General features: G+C 42.6%; 3 protein-coding genes and 1 pseudogene across 4 annotated transcripts; all 4 read right to left on the bottom strand.

Annotated features, from left to right (window-relative positions):
- Positions 2233-5340, bottom strand: LOC110432780 (annotated as a pseudogene).
- Positions 7688-10380, bottom strand: LOC8081738. The gene is made up of 2 exons (XM_002460801.2): positions 8998-10380; positions 7688-8247 (listed from the first exon to the last, which is right to left on the bottom strand). Exon 1 carries the CDS (start codon positions 10154-10156, stop codon positions 9002-9004), a length of 1155 nt encoding a protein of 384 aa, XP_002460846.1. The 5' UTR covers positions 10157-10380; the 3' UTR covers positions 7688-8247; positions 8998-9001.
- LOC8081737 (eukaryotic translation initiation factor 4G) lies at positions 12087-20291 on the bottom strand. The gene is made up of 12 exons (XM_002460800.2): positions 20115-20291; positions 19754-19956; positions 19458-19636; positions 19219-19350; positions 18987-19045; positions 18813-18872; positions 17197-18573; positions 16911-17097; positions 14009-16838; positions 13168-13362; positions 12737-13086; positions 12087-12633 (listed from the first exon to the last, which is right to left on the bottom strand). The coding sequence occupies exons 2-11, from the start codon at positions 19900-19902 to the stop codon at positions 12759-12761; spliced, it is 5496 nt and encodes a 1831-aa protein (XP_002460845.2). The 5' UTR covers positions 19903-19956; positions 20115-20291; the 3' UTR covers positions 12087-12633; positions 12737-12758.
- LOC8081736 lies at positions 21794-25908 on the bottom strand. Of its 2 annotated transcripts, XM_021452696.1 has the most exons (3): positions 25132-25908; positions 24459-25022; positions 21794-22147 (listed from the first exon to the last, which is right to left on the bottom strand). In XM_021452696.1, exons 1-2 carry the CDS (start codon positions 25702-25704, stop codon positions 24927-24929), a joined length of 669 nt encoding a protein of 222 aa, XP_021308371.1. In that variant the 5' UTR covers positions 25705-25908; the 3' UTR covers positions 21794-22147; positions 24459-24926. The 2 variants fall into 2 exon arrangements, with proteins under 2 accessions (XP_021308371.1, XP_002460844.1); XM_002460799.2 differs by having other exon boundaries at positions 24459-25871.

The raw sequence follows: 26362 nt of genomic DNA, 5'->3' as shown, positions 1-26362 counted from the left end.
TTTCTTTGTGTTACATGGCCTCAGATTCGGCCAGCAAGCACACCCAAAAGTACAGAGGAATGTGTAGTTTGGCTGAGTATTGAAAAGGCGGAAGAAGGGTGAGTCATTGTTTAGAACTGGAGTGGGCAGTCGATTGATAATGAAGACCGCAGTTAAGAAGGCCTCATCCCAGAATTTCAGGGGTGCAGATGCATGAGCGAGGAGAGAAAGGCCCATCTCAACAATGTGGTGATGCATTCTCTCAGCAGACCCATTTTGCTGATGAGTGTGGGGGCACGAGACTCTATGGCCTATGCCTATGCGCTTAAAAAAGGATTGCAAAGCCTGATACTCGCCTCCCCAGTCGGTTTGGACAGTGAGTATCTTTTTGTTAAGTTGTCGTTCTATGAGTTTCTGGAAATCAGTAAAGCATTGGAAGACTTGCGATTTAAAACGCAGAAGGTAGATCCAAGTGAATTTACTGTAGTCATCAATGAAGCTAACATAATAACAATGACGCCCAACAGAGGTTGGTGCCAGCCCCCACACATCCGAGTGAATGAGATCCAAAGGACCAGAAGAAACACGAGAAGACAATGAATAGGGTAATTGGTGGCTCTTGCCACATTGGCATGCATCGCATACAGTTTTATTCTCCGAATCCCTAACGAATGGTAAATTGTTTCGACTAAGTACATGCTGAACGACTCGAGTGGATGCATGTCCTAGTCTAGAATGCCACAGGGATGTTGACGGCTTCACAACACCATAGGCTTGTTTATTCCTGATTTGATTTGATGAAGACTTCAAGGGGTAAAGACCGCCTTCACATCGGCCTGTGAGAAGTGTTTTCCTCATCTCCAGTTCCTTAACAGAGAAATGGTTTGGATGAAATTCCAAAAAGGCATTGTTATCCTTAGCAATACGATTAACAGATAACAAGTTTTTATGAGCAGAAGGAACATGAAGGATATTATTTAGATGAATATCTCTAGTTTGGGAATGTAAAGTACTGTGACCGATGTGACGAATTTCCATACCAGATCCATTGGCGGCATGAACTTGTTCACCACCATGGTAGCGGTCACGCGTGGAGAGTTTCTCGAGTTCGCCAGTGATGTGATCAGTGGCTCCCGAGTCAAGATACCAATTGGTATCTACACCGTAGGAGGATGTCATCGCGGACGAGGCAGACTTCTGCGAGGGTGGGACGAAGGTGGCATCATACCGTTTGAAGCAGTTGATCATGGTATGACCCTCCTTCTTGCACAGCTGGCAAAAGACCCCAGGCTGGAACGGTGCGGCGGGAGGGCGACTGCCACCACGGCCGCTCTTGCCACCGCGAACGAACCCGCCGCGACCTCCTTTTCCGCGCGGAAAGTTGTTGAAGTTGTTGGTGTTGCCGCCGCGGTTCCCTTTGGCGGCAAGGTTCACGGAGGACTGCTGTCCGCCACCAGATTGCATCTCCAAACGCTGCTCGTGACTGACCAGCTGCGTGTACAACTCAGTCACGGAGATGGGCTCAATGCTGTTTGACACCGCAGTCACCACCGGATTGAAGTTGCTATCTAGCCCGGTGAGAATGTAGGAGATCAGCTCATCATCTTCGAGCCGACGCCCAGCAGATGCCATGTCATCTGTGAGCCCCTTCATCTTGACATAGTAGTCGGCCACAGTGGATGACCCTTTGGAGGTAGTGGCCAGGGCCATCCTGGTGGCGATGATGCGCGCGCGGGACTGCGCGGCGAAGAGGCCCTGGATCGCCGTCTAGGCCCCAGCAGCGGTGACCTCGTCATTAACCTGAGCCAAAATCTCTTTCGACAGATTAGAGAGAATAAAATTCAGGACCATCTGGTCCTTGGCGACCCACTGGTCGTGGTCAGGGTTGGTCACAGACTGCTCCTTATCGTCCTCCTTCTTGACAACGAACTCGGGCGGCGGTTTCACTGCCGGATTGACGTACTTGAAGAGCTGGGCACCTTTCAGGGCAGACACCACTTGCGCCTTCCAGGATGCGAAGTTGGTGCGCGTCAGCTTCTCGCTCACCGGAATGAACCCGGCGAAGGAGGGAACAGCAGGAGCACCGGAGGAGGAAGAAGTAAACGCCATTGCGGAATTCCGTGTGGAGAAAGGCTCTGATTACCATGTGAAAGTAGATGGAACGAGATACCTCTCATAGGTACTCGGGTACATGTTATATACTGGTAGGGTACAACCTAGATTGTGTTACAAGTAATGAGCCGCAGCCCCTAACTAACCGGCATGCCAACATGCAGCCGTGGACTACAATACAAGAAAGAAACAGAAAATGTACATGGACATATCCTACACAACCGAACAAGCTAAGAATGAGGAGTTGGATATATCACCCTTTTAACACCTTGATCAGAAACATGGCTGCTTCAGATTGGGAGGCAATGGAGACCAGTAAGAAAGGTGAACAATCAAGGATAGAGGTGCTATTCGAGTATCTGTAGCAATGGTACTACTATACCTGCCTAGTTCCGTTGTAGATTCAATTGGCAGTTTTTATGTTAGCGAGACCAGCAAAAACCTCAGTAATCGGACCTTCGGTTAGTGACCTAATGGTCTCGACCACAAATTTTGGTTAAGGAAGCATTAGATGTTGTTTTTGTTCAAAATGCCAAAGTAATGGAAGTGACAAGAGGCTGACCTTGAGAGATGGCACTAGTGCATAAATCTCTTCAATGGTCTCAGGCCCAATATTTGCTATCATGCATATCTGTTGCAAGCACACCACAATGGTCGAGTTAGATGAGGCTGGTGTGTGTGATATCGAAAATGTAAGGAAAGGAAGAAGAAACTGAGTAACAAACCTCGCTATCATCGACCCCGCATTTTTTTTAGAGTTCTCCAGCAACTAGCTAAGGAACAGAACTGAATCACTGATACCATGCTTGTTTGAACTCAAAATAGATGCAAGTTCTAATGTATTTAGAATATTAGGATACTCCAGGGCTTGTTTTGAAGAGTTCGCAGTTGTGAAATGTTTTCCATCTTTTGCATATTGGAAAGCTTTGTCAAATGACCTACAAAAGCAACATGATAGAGTAAACTAGCCAAAGAGCTCAGAGATGTGATCATAGCTCAGAAAATGATTAGTAGGGTATAACAAATGATAAATATGAAACATTCTTACTCAGGAATTTTGATCTCGGGGTCCTCTGAAAAGATAGCCATATGCTCATGAATTTCTTGCAAGAGTTCAGCTCCTTCACAGTTCATTAGCATTCTACAATTTGGTGGGATATCTGCAACCAATTATAAGAACAATAAGATTTTTTCCACACATGCCATTGCATGAGAAACTCGCAGGATTAGCTTACATGGTTCAGTTAGAGAAGGGCTCATGGAAATCAGATTGTTGTGCATTTCAGAATTTACACAAAGCATTTTACATAACCATATACCATATACGATGACATTTGAGTGCTAAATACGTGGTGGAACAACACAAATATATAGCAAAATTCTCCTATGTTGTGCATACATCTATCGACAAGCAAGTTGCTAATCAACAACACCCACCCACTATCTGAGGCTTCTGAAATAGATATTTGCAAGAATAAGCTGACTGCAGAAATAAGATCCCATGAATGGCAGAATATCAAACTCTAAGCACGCCCATTAACAAGACGCGAGAATACCATGGTTTAAGTAGCAGGCAAAGTGACCAATTTAAGATCAAGAATCAGATTATATACAAATGGGAGTGGCAAGATTATTTAAGTGGAAAATTATGCGGGAAAAGTCACAAGACCAGTAGAGAAATTAATCCACTAAAGATACATTGGAGGCAGCAAACAAGGACAGATTCCAAATTTCTCATAAACCACTGTCTAGTCCTTGTAGAAACACTGCTTGATTCTAAAGATACAGTGAGGAAAACAGTCTATTCTCAATACAAATTCTCTCTAAGCTTAGTTCTCATGGTGAAGAAAACTGAGCAGAATGATAAAGGACTCCCAAAGCTAAGCAGCATGGGTTCTGTTTTGAGGTCCCAAACTCTCCTGAATGTGTGGAGTCACCAAAATGCACCGGGGAAATTACCACACCACATAAGTTGGCCTTCTTTTCACTAATGGGCTGCTACAGTTTGAGTCTATAATGGACTTCAAGTGAGGTTGAAAATCTTAGCCTCCCATCACCAATAGTCAATTTTAGCATATAGAGCATCAAAATAGCTGCATTTTGAAATTTTCACTGAAGGTTACTGACCCAGCTCCAGCTTCAATTCTGCATCAGATTAGTAGGCAACCCTTTCCACCTTTGTCACCACTATATGCCTTTCCTTTGCTTGCCTCTCCTAAGAAGGGAGATAAATATAGATTAACACTGAGAATATAACAAATCACAGAGATGTAACAACAGCAGAGGTAAATACCCTGATCTCTAGCATGAATATTTAAGTACCTTTTGAAGATGATGATGTGTATTAACATTGTGCATGCATACCTTTAGAAAACGATGAAGCCTTTACACCAGTTTTAGGCTCTCAGATGAAGCCTGCCCATTTGACTTTGAGTGAACTGGAGTAATCTCTTCTATGAATCCTAGAAACAGGAGGCACTATATGAGTGCTGCAGGTTTCAGCCATGCATTACATTCTTCATGTGCAGTAACATTCATCTACATTATAGATTTTAGAATTATCTTGATGTAATGGGGTTCCTTATTTTGCTCTTATCAAAATACTGAAGAAGTACAGCATATATGCATGCGGTTAACAGGAGGCACTATATTTTTCTCTTACCAGATGTAATGCAGTCCAATTGTTATCACGTGGAATCGGTCACACACACACTGATCAATCATGATTCAAGACTCAAAGAGTTTTTTGTAGTATGCTTTCCAATCAAAATGATGCATGTCAACACTTAATTGGTGTCAACGACTAGAGAGTGAATGTGTATACTGCAAAATAAAAACTAAATGGCAGTTAGAAAAATTCATCGGCAACCAGGTTTTCCTTAGTAATATATCAAGTATACCAAGCCTACCAAGAAAGCTGACGGGCACTGCCATGGTATTGGAATAAAAAAAAACAATGATCATTACAATCATGTGAGGTATTTTTTATATCCTGAATGTCCTAGAGAACTCCTTACAGTAATAAATACTAGGCAACAGAACAGTAAACATGTCATACAAGGTATGTCTAAAATGTCAAGAGTTCAATCATAAATGCAGATCGGGAGCATTTTTTGAGTTATAAAATGTCAAAAATTGTATCAACGAAACTGAATGTGCTGTTACCTTCAGATTCAGAATCTGATGAATCAAAGCACAAACTCTTCGGTTGAGAGAACCCTTACGCCCTCCACTTGGTACTCGATCCATTGGCAAACTTGCCAGACTCTTATCCAACAGACTCGCAGCATCTGTAAAATACATGGCTGGCCATCCCCTTTTTTCCGGTAGGCAAATTAAGGCTTTTTTTTAGATTAACCGGAGTTTATATTAGCCATGAGCAAGGTTACAATCATCATCAATGATAACTCGTAAGCCTTGTGGAGCTAACAGCCACTCTTCCACCGGATTGCCACGAGAAACCAATTTAACACACTCATGAGCTAACCTATTACAATTTCTACTAACAAAGCATAAGCAAATTAAGGCTTTATTTAGATGCACTTAAAAACCTAAAAGTTTACAAGATTCATCGTTACATTGAATCTTGTGGCACATAATGAAGCATTAAATATAGATAAAAAAATAACTAATTGCACACTGTACCTGTAAATCGCGAGATGAATCTTTTAAGCCTAATTACTCCGATTAGGTAATGTTTGTCAAATCTATACCTATTTATAAAAGGAGAAAATTTCAATCTGTCTACCTTCTATCCGTCATCCGTCATGTCCGCTTCTTTTGAATCAATCGGCGCTGGTAGATGTAGGAGGAAAAAAAGAATAAAAGTTTTCCTAAGGGTCCCAATATAAAATCTCCTATACACATTAAAGTATATTAAAAATAAAAAGTACAAGGTCCTAAATGCAAATTTGTCAGCACCGACCGCATCAATCGGCCCGTACATATACTATTTCATAATGCAAAATCTCCTATAAAAATTAATAAATATATAATAATTCATAGAAAAATCTAAAAATTATAAAACAAATTTTGTTCAGCTCCACATATTTAGATCCATATAGTAAACAAAAAATATGAAAAATTTTAGTATATTTTTTTTGCTGGTAGATGCTTGCCTATGCTTTTTAGTGTAAAACTAAAATTGTAGTTATCTTGCTCCAATTATTATAAAAATTTTACAATAGCCTATTTAATGTGATGCTTGATTTGTGGTAAATGTTTTAACACAATTCCTGTATATCTCACTGATTTACTAATTTAACTAAATTTATGCTTGAGGATGCTTGCACTACCTTTACATGGTATGTTGTTATGTCATATGAACACTTTATAAGTCCATAAGTTTATAATCTACATACATTTAACCCATGTGTTTATAATCTACATACATTTAACTGATATATCTTATTTCATAGAAATCCTAATCTAAATAAAAAAAATAAAGCTACCAACAAACTTCTCATGTTTTAACATAATACTGTGGTATATTAAGAGGTAATATTAAAGTAAGAGAAGGTTTGACTAATTTCTATTTTTATTATTAAATAAATATCTCTCCGAGCTATATATTATTTTAAATATTAACTATCTAATACTATAGATGTCATGGTTATCAATAAAATAAATTATGGACTTTAAATTTTATAAAAAACATAACTATAAATAGAATGTAATATTATGTTATAACTTTCTATGGTCATTTGATGCTTTTCTCCTGTTGCAACGCACAATAAAAATCAATCTCAATATTTACATAGACTTCGGCTTACCAATAAAAAGTGTATTGTTAGCTTCTTATCTTTTCACGAACAATGCACAAATTGACAGAAACTTATACAATCTATATAAAATCAAAATCAAACTAGAAATTATAATTCAATATTAGGCTCCTTTCAACTAGAGAGTATAAGGTGCCATTGCGCGTGAAATACAAATCCTAAAAAGCCTAAGAGCATGTATATAAACTATATATGGACAGTCTCCTTCAAAGTCAGTTTTAAAAGCTTAAAAATTATCAAATTTAATAAAAAAAGATAAAACACAAAATATAACAGAGTGCTCATTTTCTACAAACATCTATTTGCTCCCGTAGCAACGCACGGGCATATTTTGCTAGTTAAAACAAAAGTGGTAAAGTGTCAAAATTCAAAAAAAAAAAGGATTTAAACAAGGCCTTGTACCATAGCGTCCAGCCATTTCTTGCACCCTTGTAGCCCCTTTTTTCCTTCAACTTGTGACAGGAACAATTAAATTTTGCTGCACCGTGCATCATTCATGTGTCCAATCAAGTGACCGCTCTATTGTTCGTATCATTCACGTCTAGGCATCTGGTGACGAAGAACGCAGCACAAATAACTTGTGTTGTTTTTCGGGCCGACACATATTTTGAAGCCTAAAAAATGACGGACTCAATCAAAATTGATTGAATTAGTGCTGACGTGGTGACTTCCCAAAAAAAAGTCTGAATTAGAGAAGTCTGTTGTGGACCATATCTATTTCAAGAGTATATTATTTTAGACAGCCAGTTTAGAGAGCTAAATTTCCATTAGCTCTTGGAGTTGCTCTAAAACAATAACATTAATAAGTTCTCATATCAATAAACGAGAATAATATTTGTCATCTTATCATTCGAATCATCATTCTCAACATTCTTGTTGCCATAGGTACAATCCACATTGTTACATGAACCATCTTTATAGCAAACAGCGGCTAATAACAGCACGTAACAGCACACGCTAAGTCCATTAAACAAAGACTGGTGTCCGCTTTGAGAAAAAAATCATCAAGTTCAGAGAGATGCCGAGCACCAAATAAACATTTCCAGCCTTCCAGGATATGATGCAGCATAGCATCAAAACTCTGTTAGAAGTGGATGCAAAATCACGTCAAAATATTGGCATGACGAAGAAATATAAGGGCATGCTTGGATAGCGGCACGGGAAAGTTGCCTACACCAGCGGGCGCTCCAGGCCAGGGCTGCATCCAAACACACCCTAAAGGACTGAAAAACAGACCATCCAACAGCTCCTCAGTCCTTAAGTCCTCACTCCTTAATGACCCTGCTAGTAGTTCATACATGAATCCTTTGCTTCCTTTCTAAACCACCAGATTACTGTGGATAGCCAGCACACTTCATTCACCTTGTGTAGTCACCTTCACAATAGTATCAAGTATGAGAACATAGAACAAAGTTTACAATACTAGGATCATCAGGTGGGAAGAAGGACCCAAGAACAAGTTCTTTCTAGATCGACAGTACCACAACGAGATGCCCCAGTCCCAAATATATTGAAGTCCAGTTCAAAGAAACTTTATTTCATCCGTATGGATAACTACTAAGAGAACTAATGCATACTTATTGATAATACTAAAGCATAACAAAACACCAGCAAGAACCAAACAACTACGAGATATTATTAGCAATGCATTCGTGATTACAACCAAGGACACTAGCACTGCGACTGCAGTTCAGCCTGCTATTCTCTATGCATTAGCTCATAGTTTGTTAGCATATACAAAGAACATCACAAACACATCCGCACCCTTTTTCCGCCTTACACGCTTAAATTTCAATGTGTCATGTGGCAAAGCGACTAAAAGATCCTACAGAAAACGTATCTGTTCATACATTCCCAACTGAACTCTAAACTATAGGCCACTAGCCCACTAGCGAATTAAAGTGTAGAACAAGCACTTAACAATATTGCAAGTCCAAAACAAAAAATCATTGGTACTCTTATTTCCCATTCCACTCAAACCAAAAGACATTTACCAAATTACCAAACACTGGATGACCAGATAAGTAAGTTTTCATGCCAAAACAGACTCTGAATCACATGAGCAACTGCCCATTGTCTGCAAACCTTATACAAGAAGCATGGAAAAGTTGGATAGAAAGTTTACCACTTCATATTCTTGGTAGGCACAATGACGGTGGAAAACCAGTGTACTGTTTGGCATATAGAAGGTTCCTGAGGCCACAAATTTTCTCAACCTGCATAGACTCAAACTCAACAGAGAAGTATCCTATGTCAACGCCATGAGTAGAAGGCTCCAGGTGCCAATTCCATGGAATCCCACGAAGAAGCAAGTGCTTATCCGTTGCATCTGCAAAGCTGAAAATATATTGGGACGGCAACCTGACTCTCCTCTCAAGCTGCCAAAGGCTGTTGCCTTCTTCGTGGATTACCCGAACAGCATAAACGAGGTAAGATGCAGCGGAGATCATGCTGTTCTTGAGAGTGAACATTCCAATTCTGCCTTCCGCTGCCTCCACAATGACAGAATCTTGCTGGCCGTGACCAGACGGGATGTCAAAGGAGGAGAACACCATGGAACGCGTGTCGAGCACAAGGAATTTGTTAGTCCCAGTCACCTGCCAGTAGCAGCTGCCGAAAGCGTAGGAGGACCATGAAAAATTGAAAGAGGGGTGCACGCTGAAATCCACGGCCAGACTTCCCCATCGTCCGGTGTCCGAAGAGAAGACGAAGGCGACCAGCTGTCCAGGTTTGCGCTCCACCACGCAGACCACCCTGAACGACGTCTCCGCGTCCTCGTCACTGGCGGGGACGAGGAACGGCTTCAGACGAGCGGCTGGGTGCCCGGGGATATGGGGGAGAAAGAGATATCGCCGGAACACAGGGTCGCACACGGCAAAGTCGCCGCCCATGGCCTCGCGCTCCAGGAGGACGCGGCCGTCGCGGGCGTCGACCGGGATCCAGCGGCCGGCGCAGGGGACGAAGGAGAAGGAGAGGTCGGCGCCCCGCCGCAGAGCTCGCGCATAGGGCGCGGAGGAGTGGGGCGGCTCCGCCGGGTGGACCGATGAGAAGAGCAGTAAGCCGAGGAGGGGCACCGGGTGGACGGAGTGGAGGCGGCGGAGGAAGGTGCGGTCGGTGACGACGCGTCGGAAGGAGGCGCAGGCAGTGGCGGCGCGCCCTACATCGGCGAGGGTGGGCAGGCGGAGGAAGATATCCGCGAGGAGGTCGTCGTTGAGGCGCCAAAGCGGGGACGGCGTCACCGGCGCGTTGATACGCTTGGCACTGGGCTGTTCCGGCGAGGCCATCGCGTATTCGCGTCGCCGCCGGCGTTCCGTGGCCCGTGGATAGGTGGGATGGGGAATTGTCACTTCTCTTTTTTTTTTTTTGACAGGTCATTCCAGCACTTGTTGGTCGCCTCTGACGCTCTCCTAGTCTCCTCCTCTCTTTACCGACAGTGCTACTGCCACTAGATCATCTTGTCCAAAGTGGACCGATGCTAGCAACTCCAACAGTTTTGTCTCAAAACCAATTGTCAAGTGAGGCCTTGTTTAGTTCCGAAAACTGTAGCACTTTCGTTTTTATTTGACAAACATTATTCAATTATAAAGTAACTAAGCTTAAAAAATTCATCTCGTGATTTACGGGTAAACTATGTAACTAGTTTTTATTTTCGTCTATATTTAATACTCCATGCATGTGGCGTAACCTTCGATGTGACGGGGAATCTTGAATAGATTTTGATTTTTAGGTGAACTAAACAAGGCCTGAAAAAAGAAGTCTTCTCCAACAGTTTGCTATTTTGCCTTGGCAAAAGAATTTGGCATCCTAGGGTTTTTACCAAAATCATAAAATTAAGCCTCCAACAAGTTGACAAAACTAGTTGCCAAATTGGGATACACGTGATGCCAAGTGATAGAGGACTTGACATATTTGCCAAGTGAAGTGGAAATTTTGTCAAGCTCACAAAATTGTCAAGTAGTTTTGCCAACTTGTTGGAGGCTGTTTTTTGTGGTTTTAGCAAAAATCATAGGATGCCAAGTACTTTTAGCATACTGTTGGAGTTGATCAACAACATATTTTCCCACTTGATTACTTAATTTGGGGTTAACCTCTAGAAATCATCTTATGACAAAACTTGCAGCTCTGAAGGTTCATTTCGACTGCATATACCGCAGCATCGACACAATGTCAAGCTGCGAGTCCAAAAACTCTTTGTGTTAGTTTTGCTACTCATGCTCTAATTGTTCATCGTTTATGAAGATTCATGTAAAAGTGATATTGCAAACATCTTCTTCTGGAAATGTTATTTTTAAAATAACAATATAAGACATGTTTATACTTATATTATCATGTTATATTATTTTCCCGTTGCAACGCACGGACATTTACCTAGTCTAAATATTAATTCTAAAACATACGCCATTACCCTTGGGTGCCGAGCATTGCAGCACCACTATTGGAATTTAATTTTTCACAAAGGATCACAACCAGAACAACTTAATACCGGTTAATCTGAAGGAACATAGAAACAAGAAGTAAAGAATGGAAGTGCATGCCTTTGAGTGTTATAATGAGTTGAGAAACAACCATGAAATTTAAATTTGAGATCAACTCCTAAATGGAATAAGTAGTATAGAGTGTTTGACAACCATGCATCCATTGAAAAAAAAAATTGAAGCAAAGCACATACAAAATAAGTTAAGAATGGACACTATTGTAGGGAAAATGAGCCTATGGGCCATTAAGTTTGATTTTAGTGTTTGATGGACAAAATGACCATTTGGACTAATTTTGTTTTCTAAGGTATAATTCAAATGGATCAAGGTGGACTTGGCCTTAGGCAAATGATGATCCGGATAATCAAAACACCTTAAGACATTAGAAGACACGCAAGAAGTCCAAGACACAAGGTGGCTCCAACCTAGATGCAAAGACCATCTTGTCAAAAAAAAAAAAGATGCAAAGACCATGAAGAAACAAGTCAAATGAGGAAACTAGTTCAGTGGAGGAACATTGTTTACTTGTTTACGAAACAGTAGAGGAACACATGAAGATGTATAAACTAATTCAATAAACATAACCAAAATGGCGTAATCACCATGACGTGCCAGCCAAGGATGAAACGAAATGAGAAACACCCCTAGACGTACCATGAACGAAATGAGAAACACCCCAGGACGTACCAGGTACCACCCTAGGGCTGAACCGAAATGAGAAACAGGGATGGCACTTAAGTGACTGACAGCCTGAACCCCGCCCATACATACATTAGAGAATCCGAGGCATCAGTTCCCAATAAATACAAAAAAAAAAGAAAAAAATAGCAAATTACAGCAAAATTTAAGCAAGATTAACATAATCAGACCGTCACAGGAAACATTGGCTATCAGGAAAATGCCGCTAAGTTAACCAACTATCAATTCTGATCACAAAGGAATATTTGGTCAGAAGCCCGCAGGAGGCATTAAGTTCAACCTACAGTTCCCCCGACTACCAACTAATATTGGTTAGCAGACTTCTCCCTGTGATCACAAAAATATTCCCTGATACTCTTATGGGGGCCTAGCTAACTGCTTCAGCCATCCACGACCCTTCATTGACAGTAGCTTACAACCAGCATCAACTCTGAAAAAATGGGTGACCCATCCCCTTCCATCTTATAAATAGTGTATGGTCAGATACAGCAAGTAGGAGCAGCATCAGAGGGATGTTTTACAGTACATCAAAAAGGCCGATGGGTGCGAAGAAAGTAATCTGCTTGGTGACTGCACCCGTTGGTAATCTGTCATCAGAAGAGTAGTTCAGAATATTTAGTTCAAGGTTAAGTCTTCAGATCAAAGAACTAGCCAATAACAATATTTACACCTGGACTAGAACAGACTTACCAGGTAACAATAAATTATGTGCCTACATGAAGGCGTCCAACTTTGATCGCTTAAGATGTTGTGGTCTGAAATCAACCAACTTTAAACTTGAAGTTGACTTAACCTCATTCAAGAATGAATCCCCTTTGTCTGATTTTATGGAATCCAGAACTGCACCAAGGATGTCGGCCGCAATACCATCTTGTATTAGGTACCCAGGTTCTTCTCCACCTTCTTGAATCAATTTACCTACCTCTTGCAAAAGCAGTACGCTTTCCTCCACAAACCTTGCAAGAAGTCGTCCAAGGTATTCGGTGGCCCTTGGAGCATCACTTAGAGTATCTTCCAATGAGGCAAGAACAGATGAAAGGCTAAAATAATAATCATTTAGTCAGTAATAATACAGTGCAGACAGAATGGCAATATAGTAGAAAGTATGAGAAAGCACCTACCCATCACTGAGTTGTTGCTTGCTCAACAAATTATGTCGACCACTGCAAAGGCTGACGAGAAGTTTAGCCAACAACTCTCTTTCCATGTCTTTTCTCTCAAAGGAATCATTTACCCAAAGTGATACAACAGAAGGATAAAAACTTGGAGCATTCAACTCCACAATACACAAAGCAACCTCCTTTTCATCTTTTGCACTGCCCAAACAGAAGCATATAATGTTAGAAAGAAAATTGGACAGTGCAGGGTGCTAGAACTACCTCTTTATGACATACAGGAGAATTATAATTATACAATATACTAGATAAAACAAACAGTACAAGGAAAGCCTCAATCCATATATACTAGATAAAACAAACAGTACAAGGAAAGCCTCAAACCATAATATTAATTTCATAAACATAGTCAACGATTGTAGATATCTCTGGAGTAGAACTCTCTCTGGGAGTAGTAACACGTTTCCTCAGCTGTTTCTAAATGTAGTGTACACTCCAATACGTAAGAACAATATGCCCATGGTTTTTGAGTTGTTGCCTAGGCGTTGAGGCATATCCCAGGCGTTGCAGGACGCCACAGGGTTTTAGTTACGCCATGTTGCCTAGGCATCACCTAGAAGGCGCCTAGGCATCCAGGCGTACCCCCAGCGCCACAGGACGCCACAACACCTCAAAACCCATGAATATGCAACCTAATCTCAGGAACATGAGTAAATTAACTCTGGAATTTGTGATAAGAAAACGAAAATGCAGTAATATAAAGACATTTTAACCTAGCATAGTAAAACGTGGGCCTACCTATCAACAGTGAAAAGCTTATGAACTGTAAAAAAATTAGAAGTATTACCTGTAATATTCCCGAATGGCCGAAACAGATTTTTCTCTCAATTCATCCTCAGAATATGATTTACTTCCTGAACGGCCTTCCTGGCTGGCAGGTCTCTGTGAAGGTCCAGCAGATTGACTAGAAGCAGGAGTTCGGCCAGAGGTTCGATCTGGAATTCTTGAGCTAGAATCTTCTCTTCCAGATGATGATGTCCAATCAGCCGCAGAGTTATAACCATTAGAACCAGATACTATCCTCCGGTGGTCAATAACAGAAGGAAGTTCAGTATTTGATACTGGTGGCTGCCCTCTTATAGACATACCCCTAGCAAGGCCACCTTGTGGCCCAAGAGTGATAGCTTCATCCTTGACTGCCCGCTGGGGAAGAACAGTTCTATTGTCAAACTGGTGCCTTTCCTCATATCGGATGTCTTGTGAACCACGTGACTGTGGAGGCATTCCTCGAATGCTCCCTTGATGAGAACTTGGGGATGCTAATGCAGATGATCCACGGGGGCCATAATCCATAGGAGGTGCTCCTCTTCTTGGAACAGAACTAACAGCTGGACCACGCCCTAACCTACTCGACTGAGCATGTCTTTCTTGAGCTGCATCTCTGTGAACCTCCTCAATCTTCTTGGGACCTTCAACTTTACGCCTCTGCTGCCATTTATTTCTCCTGAGGTCAATTGAATCTCTCAGCATAAACCTTACACGAGAAGACAACTTCTGACTAGTTGACATATTCTCCATCCTAGCAAAATAGGCATCCATGTGCTCCTTTGCCTTTACATGATCAATCATCTCACCAATTGTACTCATCAATTTGCATAGTGCTTCAATGTTCTCCTCATCGGGATTATCATGATTTCCAAACAACTTTTTAATGCACTCATGCATAATCCTTTCCGTCAACATTTTCTTTTTGTACAACTCTCCAATTAACCTAATGTTTCCCAGCATGCGCCTTCGAGCACGGATCCTCTTTTCCTCCCGTTCTTCTTTGGTTTGTTTAATCTCACCTTCCTCTTCTGTTTTATCAGCTTCAGCTTCTTCTCTTTCACCCCTCTCAAACTCCTCTTGGCATTTATTCAAAAGCAATCTTTTGAATGTGATCTTTTCATTGTCTTCACTGAAGTCAGGCAAGGCACCAGCCAGATGGGAGCAAAAATTAGCATACATTTCACAGAAAGTTGGTTCCATCAAAGCTTTGTCAAATATCTGTGAAATGACCCCAGTAAGAGTTTCTACACTGTCAATGTTGACTTCCTTAACTTGTTCAAAAAGTTTTTCAAAGTTTTGCGGAGTAAGCTTGTTAAGAATAGCTTTCAACTGCCTCTGCTTCGCCTCTTCCTCATCAGAAACTTTGCCAACAACATACTTCCTCTCTGCTTTGTGCATTGCTTGCATGGGTGTAACAGGAGAAGGCATGAGACCCTTTTGCTGCCATCTATCAGCATCAGAGCCACTGCGAGATACTTGAGGTCCAACAGAATGCATGGGTCCTGCAAGAAGCCCACCACCATACTGATTTGATGGTTGGCCACGTGGATTTCTTAAAACACCATGATTACCTCCTGAGCTACCACGGTAGTTGATAATTGATGGTCCATTTGCCAGGTCCATGTGAACATCACGACCAGGACTGAGAGGAATACCCGCCTTAGTCCACCTGTCGTCAGCCATGGCAGCACCACGGCGGTCACCACGAGAAGTTGGGCGGTCCAAACCCCTTCCAGGACTAGGGTGAGGTTCCCGGTCAACAACATAAGACTTTCCTGCCAAATTATTCATTATTGCATTGACAGCTTCATTCATCTTAAATCCAACAGGAAGACCAGTCCAGTGCTGTTGCAAAGTCAACAGAAAATCCCGTGAGTATTTCTTCCTGCCGTTTGCTTCAGTTGTATCTGAATCTAACACTTGGGTGATGCCAGCCTGGTTTCCAGAATCTGATGGCAGCTTTGGAGTAGACATGTCTGCAGCATCTTCCCAATCATCAGGCTCAACTTTTTTCTTACAATCATCTGCAGCTGTACTTGCATCCCTTTCTGGTTCATCAGGCAGCCCATGAGTTGTATCAACTGTTGAAGAACTATCAGCACCCTCCACAGTACCAACAATTCCGGGCTTCTCTTCTGGTCCTTTGTATGCATTGTAAAGATCTGAAGACCCAGCAGCATCAGCCTTAGCAAGCATTTCCTTTTTCTTCTTCTTCTTCCCAGCTGCGGACTTTGTCCTGGTGATCTCAACACTAGGCTTTTCCCTGGATACTGGTCGAACTGAAATTATTGGTGCAGCAGCCTGTTGATCATCTTCCCTACTCTCAGATTCCGGTTGTCCCTCAGACGAGACTAGAGGAACATTACAAACAGCTAGGTCTGATTCTGGACTAATATCTGAGTCACCTTCATCATTCGAACTTTGAACAGTAGGCTCTGAAGTTCCAGAAGTTGTCACATCTGCAGCATTGCCATCAAGAAAATGTACTGAAGTCTCGGAATCCTTGGATGAGTTATTCATCATAGCTTGTTCCTCAGAAGCAGATGGAGCTGAATCTTTCAGCAACTGCTCCTGATTAGTTACTAGAGGTGCTGCATAAGAATCATCAGTATTAGAAGTCACTGCTGAATCCTGTTCAGTAGGGTCCACTGCACATGTGTCAGGCAATCCATGTTTGGAAGCATCAGAAGAAATAATATCCTGGCTAGGATCTGTTGTAACTTTGTCAGTCCGCTTGCTTTCGTCACATTCAACAGCCGAAACAGCAAAGCTTTCTACTCCTGCAGGCTCACCAGTACCCTCGGAAGATGGACTTCTTGAGCTATTATCTGTCCCAGGAACATCAGCAGCTGCCAAAGTAAATGAGTTAGAAAAAACTAAGAGGCACCCCTGTACAATTCTAAAGATTTAAAAGATCTCACCAGTTACTGCTGTGCTGTCAGCATTTGCTGTATCAGCCCCTGGAATGATCCTCCTTGCTGCCAGTGGAACCGTTGAGACTGAAGATGAGCTGGTCAAATCCAACTCATTGTTCAGGTTCTTAGTTTCCTGGTGATCACCATCTCCAACCTTTACAGTTTGCACCTTATCTTCAACAGATGAAGCCAACTGAAAAAAATACAACATACAAACATGTGAACAAAAGCAAATGCGAAACTAGGAAAAATGCAAACATAGCATGGCAGAAAGAGGCCAACAACAACATACTTTTGGTGGTTCAGATGAATTCCTGACATCCTTTTTAGTGACAATGTTCTTGTTATTATCTTTAAATGATCCAGTCCTTTGAATGGATTCTTCGCTTTTTCCATCAGCTCCAGCCACAGGTGAGACTGAATTCGCAGTAAGAGATGATGTCACTGAAGCTTGTGGTTTTGCACCATGAGTTGGCATTGGCAAGGACGGGCTTATCACAGTGGAGTGCTTCACAGTGACTAAAGGATCACTCCTCTCCTTCTCAAGGGTTGATTTACTAGAAACAATGATCCCAGAAACAACTTCATTATCCTTTTGCCGACTTGACGCAGCATCCTCAGCAGCACGTAACTTAGGTGGCTCAGATTTAGCTGGTGGAGCACTTATTGTGACATGAGATTTTTCAGTCAGCAACCCAACTGGGTGCGGTTTAACTGTATATTGGGACTGACCAGAGACCGGAGGCGCTGCAGATGGACTGATATATGTCATCGCTTGCCCAGACTGAGTGACGGGATAATTAAATCTAGGACCCGAGGATCCAGTAGCAACTTGGTTCACACCAGCTGGAGTAGAGTAATACATTCCTGACTGATTGTAGGAATTCGGTTGCTGATGGAAGAAGCCCATATGAGGAGCATAACTACCAACAGGCTGGGATTGTTGGGTCAAATTCGGTGCAGCTCTCTGCCCAGAAGAGTCCATCCTCTTATCAAGCTTCAACTCTTCATGAGTGTCTGGATGAGTAATTTTTACGGTAGTTTTACGTGTAGCAGCATGCTTGTTTGGCTGTTGCTGAGGATATTGTGATGCCATGCTCATAGGAATGTTGCCCAGCTGTGGGAATTGGTGAGCAACTGAAGGAACATAACCCATACCCTGGCCAGGATGCATCATTGCTTGCTGTTGCAATTGATGATGCTGCAGAGTCGGGGCATACAGCTGCTGTGGGACTTGCGGTGTACTACTGCCTGTCAATCCCATTGACATTTGAAATGAGCTGGGCACGACTTGAGGCTGCAGTTGTGCACCATGACCACCAAACTGCAAGGGAACTTGTGCCGGCGGGTGGTGAAAGGGGATCGGCATCTGAACACCAGGCATTGGTTGAACGGTAGGTCTAAGAGATGTAACATTGGGGACAGAAGAAGATGGGTGCACATCTCTTTTCATTTGTGATGTAATATGGGGATTGAGGGAGTTAGGTTGGCTGGAACCAACAGCTTCCTTTCTTGTCGACTGCTGCTGTGGCTGCTGGGGAACCTGCTGCGGTTGATGCGACAGCTGCTGCTGTTGCTTCTGCTGTGGCTGCGGATGCTGCTGCAACAGCTGCTGTTTCGGAGCTGGTTGCACAGGGGCAGGTGTAACCTTAAGTTCCTCCACAAGTGCCTGAATAAGGCATACAAATAAAATAGAATCTTTTAGAACACTGGCAGATTGAGAACGCGTATCAAATCAATACCAACAACACATGCAAAAGGAATTGGCTGTGTGCTCCGGAAGGCAAATTAGTCATGGGACATCAATATTTGTGCAAGTTCTAGCAGTCCAATAAACAAGCACTGAACCAACAAATAAGAATTAAATACATCAGAATATCAGATAAACAAGAGGAGAAGACAAGATACCTGATTACGTTTTTGTTCATCCAAGTTTGGAGGAGCTGAGCTTGTTCTGGCAGGAAATTGCTGTACAAAATTTTATATTTAATAGTTGTAATGTAAGTAGAAAGCAAAAGGTAATTGCTAATATAGAGCTTCATGTCCCAAGCTGGAGATGAAACAGGGATAACAAAATCGTACCGGTAGCCCATTCATATTTATACTACCAAACTGAAAGTTAAACCCCTTCGATGGTTCTCCTGAAACAAAATAAACAACAAGAAAAATAAGGTGGTTAACCATGCAGTGTACACCCTATCCTATATGGTCTCAATAGCCAGAGCAAAGGTGTGCAATGCCACCATAGATGGTCCCCATGCACATGTAAAAACATGTACCAGCGTATATAACATTGAAGAAAATTGAGGCAAACCTTTCGATCCTCCCTGAGGAAGCGGTGGGTTAGAGCTTTTTGGTGGAGCCCTTGGAGCAGCATGTGTAGCTTTCGGTAATGGCGGATTAGTCTGCTTCTCGCTGGCAGACGATGAAGACGACACTTGTGGATCTGGTGAATCAAAAAAAAAACGTGCAATCAAGCAAAGGAACACATCAGGTCATGTCTGCACCATTACAAACGCAATACAAGATAGCAGAACAGGACACCTCACTCACCTTGGTGCTGCGGCCGTGGCGCGGAGACAGGAACATGCACGGCCGCATTCTGAGGCGCGGGTGGGGGACGCGCAGGAGTTTGGTGGGGGCCAGGCGCGGGTGCAGGCTGGAAACCAGTGGTGTCGGGCTGGTTCACCACCCTCTGGTGCCCGCCGTGGCCATTGCCAGGCTTTCTGAAGCTGCAATCGAGATCCAAGGTTGTCATCAAAACCCTATCATCCCCGGCGAGATCAAACCAATCGTGCGGCGCAGAGACAGAGGGCAATCAGAATCAACGAGGAGTGGCAGCAATTTACCTGCGGTTGGATGAGAGAGGAGGCTGGCCTGAGGAGCCCGCGCCGCCCTTGCCCGCGCCGCCGACTCCGCCTCCGCGGTGGCCGCCGAAGCTGCTGGACCGGCCGGGTCTCCTGGCGTGCCCCTCGCCCCTGTCCCCTCGCTGGGACATAAATCCCCTTGTCTCCTCACCGATCTCCTCCTCCTTCTCCTCCCTACGACAGCCCTGATCCAATCACGCACAGGAACAATAACCAAAACAAAAGAAAAACATAAATCACCCTGAGCAACGAAATCGCAACGAACCCTAGTGCGAATCTCTCAGTCGCTCGGCGCCACGGACGGCGTCGGAACCCCGGCTGCGGATAGGCGAGAGGCGCGTACCTGAGGGCCCCGGGGGCGGCGGCGCCTAGGGTTTGGTCGTGGCCAGTGCGTGTAGGCGACACGGGGGGAATTGTGTTGGGTTTGGGTTGGGGGAAGGGGGAGAAGTGTAAGCGAAGCGAGAGGAAGGGAGAGGGCGTCCCTCTCTAGTAGTATGGCCAGCCAGCCAGCAGCTGCAGCACAGCAACAAATCGAAGGCGGATACGATTACGGAAGGAACAAAGAGCGTAACTAATCGTATCTGAGGTGAGCCTAAGCGGTCAAGGGGGGCGATCGGACGGACGGGGGGCTGGGTGGCTGGCATCCGCTCGCGGGGCCGCGTTGTGCGGCTTGGGCCTAGTTGTTGGAAGCGGGCACGCGCGCGTGCGCTCCCGGGACACTGCCTGGTTTGTGTGGGTTGGGCCGAGAGGGAGTGCACGATGCCAACGCTGCTGGGGGCTGCTTCGTTTGGTTCCGCTTTTTTTTTTTCTCTCTTCCCTCATCTCTTCGTCACAACTAAAAAGACACATTATATTTCAAAAAAAAAGACAATGATAAGACATTGTTTTGGTAGGACAATCTATCGCCTCACCTCATGCCTCTGTCCATGCGATACCCCGCACCGTAAAACAGGAAACCGCCATCACCACTTTAACCTAGCCCAATAGAAAAAGAAAAACAATCCCTCTTGCGATCTCCTCCTTAGAGCAAGTATAACATCAGGGTTATAGCCAAGATAGTCAGTTTTTATGCTGACATGGAGGAGAGAGAAAAAAAAAGAGAAGAGAGTTTAGTTCTTATTCTAGCACCAAGCTAGGCATAAGAGTATAGGCATTTGTTTTTTTTTTTTGCACAGAAGCATAGCCAACTTTATGAAATTAGTTGGTTGTTAGGATAGATTGTGATACCAAAAAAGTTTTTTCTATAAAAAGTCGTATAAACAAAATTTTCATTGAAAAAATTCTAAACTTTTTGTGGGCATACAAAAAAACTAGATACAATGAAGCAGCATAACTATACACAGTAGTGAAATTAGGTTTCTAACGTTTTGAGGTCCAATGAAGAAGCATGAATTGTTCCATACTTTTTCATGTTTGAAATGTTTTGTTATTAGTGTTTTTCGTTGTTAGAGAATCTCTAACAGTCTTTCTAAAACTCTAAATTATCATATGAAGAGTATTTGAGTAAGAATTACTTTTATTTAATAACTTTTTTATATCTTGCGTGTACTCTAGAAAGTCATCCTCACTTTTTATCTTTAGATAGTGAGAAATTCGGAATAGATGATATCTTATATTTGGAGATTTATTTAAAGAAACTATTGGAGGATATTTACCAAAATCTATATTTCTATAAATTAAGAAGGAATGTTTGGTATGGTTTCAACCGATTCTACTGAGAAATGGGACCGATTCAAGTCACCATTAATCACTAGACTCTAGACATAATATAAATTGTTTTGTGGACAAAGGGACATGTATATTTTTTTTCTCATCATCAAAGGTCATAATCAGGGTCAAGTTCATCAAACCAAATTATGAAGTCTAAAACAATTCATCAAGTCAAATTATAAAGTTTTTTAGAGCCATAGCATTCATCATCATAATTGCCATAGTTCTCTTCCTAGTTATGGTTAGGAGTCTTCACCACTACTCCTTTCTGTTACTAAAGTCAGTCGTCTTAAGGTTGTCTTAAGTCAAATATTTAAAATTTTAACTACAAATATGATTAAAGCATCGTCTTTTGATATTATCTCTATTAGCCATATGTATAATTTGACTTCCTAGACTCACATATGGTGTATATCTAGTTTTGTCCTTACAACCAGGTGCTACACACTTGACTGTGTAAGATGACACATACTATAACACAACACTCTTGCAGTTGAACCACGAAGATGTTTACACTCTGTACAAATCAAAGTTACAGCCAAACGAAAATCGGTGCATGATACACGCCCACAAACGCCTTGGAGAAGCAACAAACCAGAACTAGCCCAGCTGAAGTGCAGTGCAACAGCCTTCCTTGTAGAAACGTCAGTAGCAACACACCTAGGCCTGCGTTAAGATGTAGTGAGAAAACAGCAATATCTTTTAGGGCAGAAAATAGTGATATACTCCTACGTTCTGAAACAGTAGTATAATGTATGTTCAGTTGTCCTAGACTCCTAAGCCAAACCATCCTGTGTTTGACCAAATTTAATGAAAATGATAATAATATTTATGATACCAAATAAGCTTCATTAGATACATTATGAAATGTATTGCCTCTTTTGATTTGGTAGAAGTTAACATTATTTACAAAATTGGTCAAACCTAAGTCGATTTGACTTAGGGCAACTGAAAATCTCTTATATTTCAGAACTGAGGGAGTGATGCATTGCAAATACTTGCATTCAGAGACTTACTAAATGCCACTATTCTGTAATCTGAGCCTAAAGTTGGATTTGAATGTTTATAGCTACCTAAAGTTTATAGCTGTGCATCACTAAACAAACACCTCTCCACAAAGTTCTCTTTCAATGATCCAAACATTTTGCTAGGCATAAGCATTAGCATAAATTCAGATGCATAATATGTAAGTTTATTAGTTATAACTGTCTACTTATCGGTTTGTAACTTGTTAAAGGATAGTGCCAATCTCTTAAGATCAACCAATTTAATATATAGTTCAAGTAGGGAAAAACAATTCAATGATATGTTTGCCAATTCATATACAATCATCAAAAAGGTGGCTAAACATAATAGTACTGATTTTGCCCCTAGCCCCCAACGATCCAAGATGCTGCCAGGAATGCATCTATGCATGTTAAACAATCAGAGTGAACCACCACACACATGAAGGCAGTGTTTCAACATTAAAAAAAATAGCCCAAGTTAGGATTATATAAAAAATGGGACTCTGTTCAGTATAAACAGGTGGAACAATCTATAGTAACTACTACATGGACAAAACAGACTACCACTATATACAGGTCCGTATCACAAGCTTGTGCAGGGACCTGCACAGGGCCTCCAAATTTGCTAATGTAAGCCTTTTCCTATTACTAATGTATTCAACTAGTGTACTGATCAGCAGATAGATGATGAATAAAATAGCAATAGAAAAAAAGGTTTTTTATACATCCCCACGGTCCAACATCTAATGAGGCCCATCCAGCTATGCCCATCAATGCTCCCGCTCCCCTACCTCAAGTTAATGTCCAGCCGCCGCACGAACAGCTAAACAGGCACCACAACTCTCACCCCCTTTCATCTTCCCAATCAGTAAGCTCCGTGCCACACCAATGGGAGAAAATTTCTCCCAGGAATTAACTCCCTTCTCAATTCTCTTCGTCCAGCAACAGATCATTCACGATTTTCCCAGAATGAATTCGTTGATGGCAGCGAATAGGTACGGCGATTCTCAGTTCTTTCTCACATATGTTATAGAATTAGTTCATTCTAATTTCTCATCTTCTCAATCCTTACGCCCTGCGCTGTGCATCACAGCATCAGTTGGAGATGGACGCACGACAGGTGGGTGCTGCATCGATTGGTCATTGGCAAAGCAGCTTGCATAGTTGCCGTCCCATCTTGGTTGGAATTGTTTCAACCCTTTTTATCTTTCTCTCTATATTGTGCAGTTTCTAATACATGTTGTCTGTTCCTGTTCTTGCTTATATTTGTGTATCTTGGCATCTTGATGGTGTTTTATTTTTGTGCAATGTCTTTTAGAAATAGATAATATGAATCAGGTTTTATTTTTGAGCAATGTCTTCTTTTTCTCAAGTACGGCACTGACTATAAAGAAGCTCATCATTATCGATTGCATAAATACTCTCGGACATATTTATGAAGACACTTGCACTTTCTACTCTAAACAAAGTTATAAATGAAAAAATGAGAAAGTACAGAAATACTGACTTCTGAGATCAATCTGAAAGGATGTGAGCATGCTCATCAAAGCCACCCATTAAAACTTCTAGAAGACAGATCTAGTTACAAGCAAAGTATTGAAGACCTCTATATGGAGTACATATAGTTTGCCATGTAGAATGCACAAATGTCCTAGTAGTAAATACAAACACCTTGGTCATTGGGGATTAACATTTTTTTTTCTGCAATTTGTATTAGTCTGAAAATGGTATGCATGTTCACGAAATAAGAAAATAAACCCATTTTGCTCTTCTGAGTTTCACAAGCTCTCTGGTGTGAATACATATCAGAATATCACCTAAACACCAAACAGTACAGAACTGCAATGAAGACTGTTTGCAAGATAACTAGAATGGAAAGACACATATGCATCAGACTGATATTTTCATCATAGTGAAATGTCTTATTTTGCGCAAAATACAAGTAAGAAAGACTATGAGCACCACCTTACCATTTCATACACTTGGTGGAGACAAAGATGGTGGGTGACCGGCATACAGTTCAGCATGTAAGATGGAGTGGTTAGTTTGACAGAACAACTCAAGGTGCAGTGTCTTGACGTCCAGCGAAAAACAGGTTAAGTTTGGATTCTTTGGGGGATGCAAAAGAGACACGCCATCTGGAATCCCTTGAAGGAGCAAATATCCCCCAGCTACACCCACAATGTCATAGCGATGGTTCTCAGGCAACAGGAGCACCTCCTCAGGCTGCCATTGGTTTGCGATCTCACCATCATTTTGCAAGATGGCATACGAGAGATGAACCGTGCCATGTGGAAGACTGTAGAGAGAAAGCATCCCAACCTTTCCTTTCCCTGCCTCCACAATGGCAATCTCTCCGGTGTAGTCATGTGGGAGCTCAACAGTAGAGAACTCCATCCCACTTGTGTTGAGCAAAAGCAATTTGTTCCTCCGATGCATCAACCAATAGAAGCATCTGTGGGCATAGTAGCGTTGGGACAACTCTGATCCTGAAGCAGGATTGGCAGTCCCTGTTGAAGCTGGGTTTCCGGTCCCTGTAATCAGAGCACTCCAGTCGTTAAATGTAACAGTATGCCATCGCCCTTCTCCAGATGAGAAGACGAAGAGGACCAGCTTGATTGCGCATTGCGCCAGGCAGATCACCCTGAATGACGAGTCCTTGTCATCCTCAGCAGCAGGGGCAAGGAAGGTCTCGAAATCAACGATGTCTGGCTGATGGACAGCGGCGGTTAGGTCGGCTGGGATGGCCGGTAGCAGGAGGTAGCGCCGGTGCACAGGGTCGCAGACGGCAAGATCCGTGATCCAGAGAAGATCGCCGCGACGGTATCCCCTACCCGTGGGGACCCCGGAGAGGAGGAAGCGGCCGTCGCGGGTGTCGCGGCGGCGCCAGCGGTGCGGAATGGGGAGGAAGGAGAACGAGAAGTCTGCGGCATCGGCTTGCGCGAAGGCTCGGGCGGCGATGGCGGAGGTGTGGGGCGGCTGCGCGGGGATAAAGCCGCTGGCGAGGATGCCGAGGAGCGGCGGCGGGTGGAGGGCGTGGTAGCGGCGGAGGAAACCGTGGTCTGTGATGACGCGACGGAAGCTGGCGCAAGCGAAGGAGGCGCGGGCGAGGTCCAGGGCAGAGTCGAGGTGGAGGAAGATCTCCCCGAGGGCATCGTCGGCGAGGTCCGCAGGGGATTGGAGGCGGCGCGGGGTTGGCTGCGTCGGTGGAGCCATGGGGAATTGGGGTTTTGGCTGAGGACTTGTCCTGCCGAAATGGCTGCAGGATCCAACGAATTTTGTACCCGGTAGCGTTTTCGTGGGACGGGATGAAACTTGGTAAGCATGGGATGAATCCGTTTTGTTTTGACCAGGGACAGTAAAAGCAGGATTAGCTACTACTCCCTCCGTTCCATTAAAAAAGTTGTTTTTGACTTTTAGATTTTTTGTTTCGGCGTTTATCTTAGGCCTTGTTTAGTTCCAAAATTTTTTGCAAAATATGAATAGTAGCACTTTCGTTTGTATTTGACAAATATTGTCCAATCATGAACTAACTAGGCTTAAAAGATTCGTCTCGTCAATTTCGACCAAACTGTGCAATTAGTTTTCATTTTCGTCTATATTTAATACTTCATGCATACGTCTAAAGATTTGATGTGACGAAGAGTCTAAAAAATTTTGCAAAATTTTCTGGGAACTAAACAAGGCCTTATTCAAAATTTTTATATAAATATTATTTATTTTATTATAATTTATTTTATCAGTAAAATTACTTTAACAATATTGGAACATCATTTTGTTCCATTTTGCTTTAGTTCAACCAATAATTCGAACATCACACAATACAATGAAACATAGGACGTCCCAATCTAATTAGTACCCATATACAACACCA

Source organism: Sorghum bicolor, chromosome 2 (genome assembly GCF_000003195.3).
Source record: "Sorghum bicolor cultivar BTx623 chromosome 2, Sorghum_bicolor_NCBIv3, whole genome shotgun sequence".
Lineage (NCBI taxonomy): Eukaryota > Viridiplantae > Streptophyta > Magnoliopsida > Poales > Poaceae > Sorghum > Sorghum bicolor.
This window is presented reverse-complemented; position numbering and strand designations above follow the sequence as displayed.

Excerpts from the sequence above, each read along its gene's own strand:
- LOC8081738 (XM_002460801.2), bottom strand. The coding sequence starts at position 10,156 with ATGGCCTCGCCGGAACAGCCCAGTGCCAAGCGTATCAACGCGCCGGTG.
- LOC8081737 (XM_002460800.2), bottom strand. The coding sequence starts at position 19,902 with ATGTCCCAGCGAGGGGACAGGGGCGAGGGGCACGCCAGGAGACCCGGC. Across the intron at positions 19,637-19,753 it reads CCTCTCTCATCCAACCGCAG|CTTCAGAAAGCCTGGCAATG; the intron begins GTAAATTGCTGC and ends TCTCGATTGCAG. Across the intron at positions 18,574-18,812 it reads ATGAACAAAAACGTAATCAG|GCACTTGTGGAGGAACTTAA; the intron begins GTATCTTGTCTT and ends TGCCTTATTCAG.
- LOC8081736 (XM_002460799.2), bottom strand. The coding sequence starts at position 25,704 with ATGGCTCCACCGACGCAGCCAACCCCGCGCCGCCTCCAATCCCCTGCG.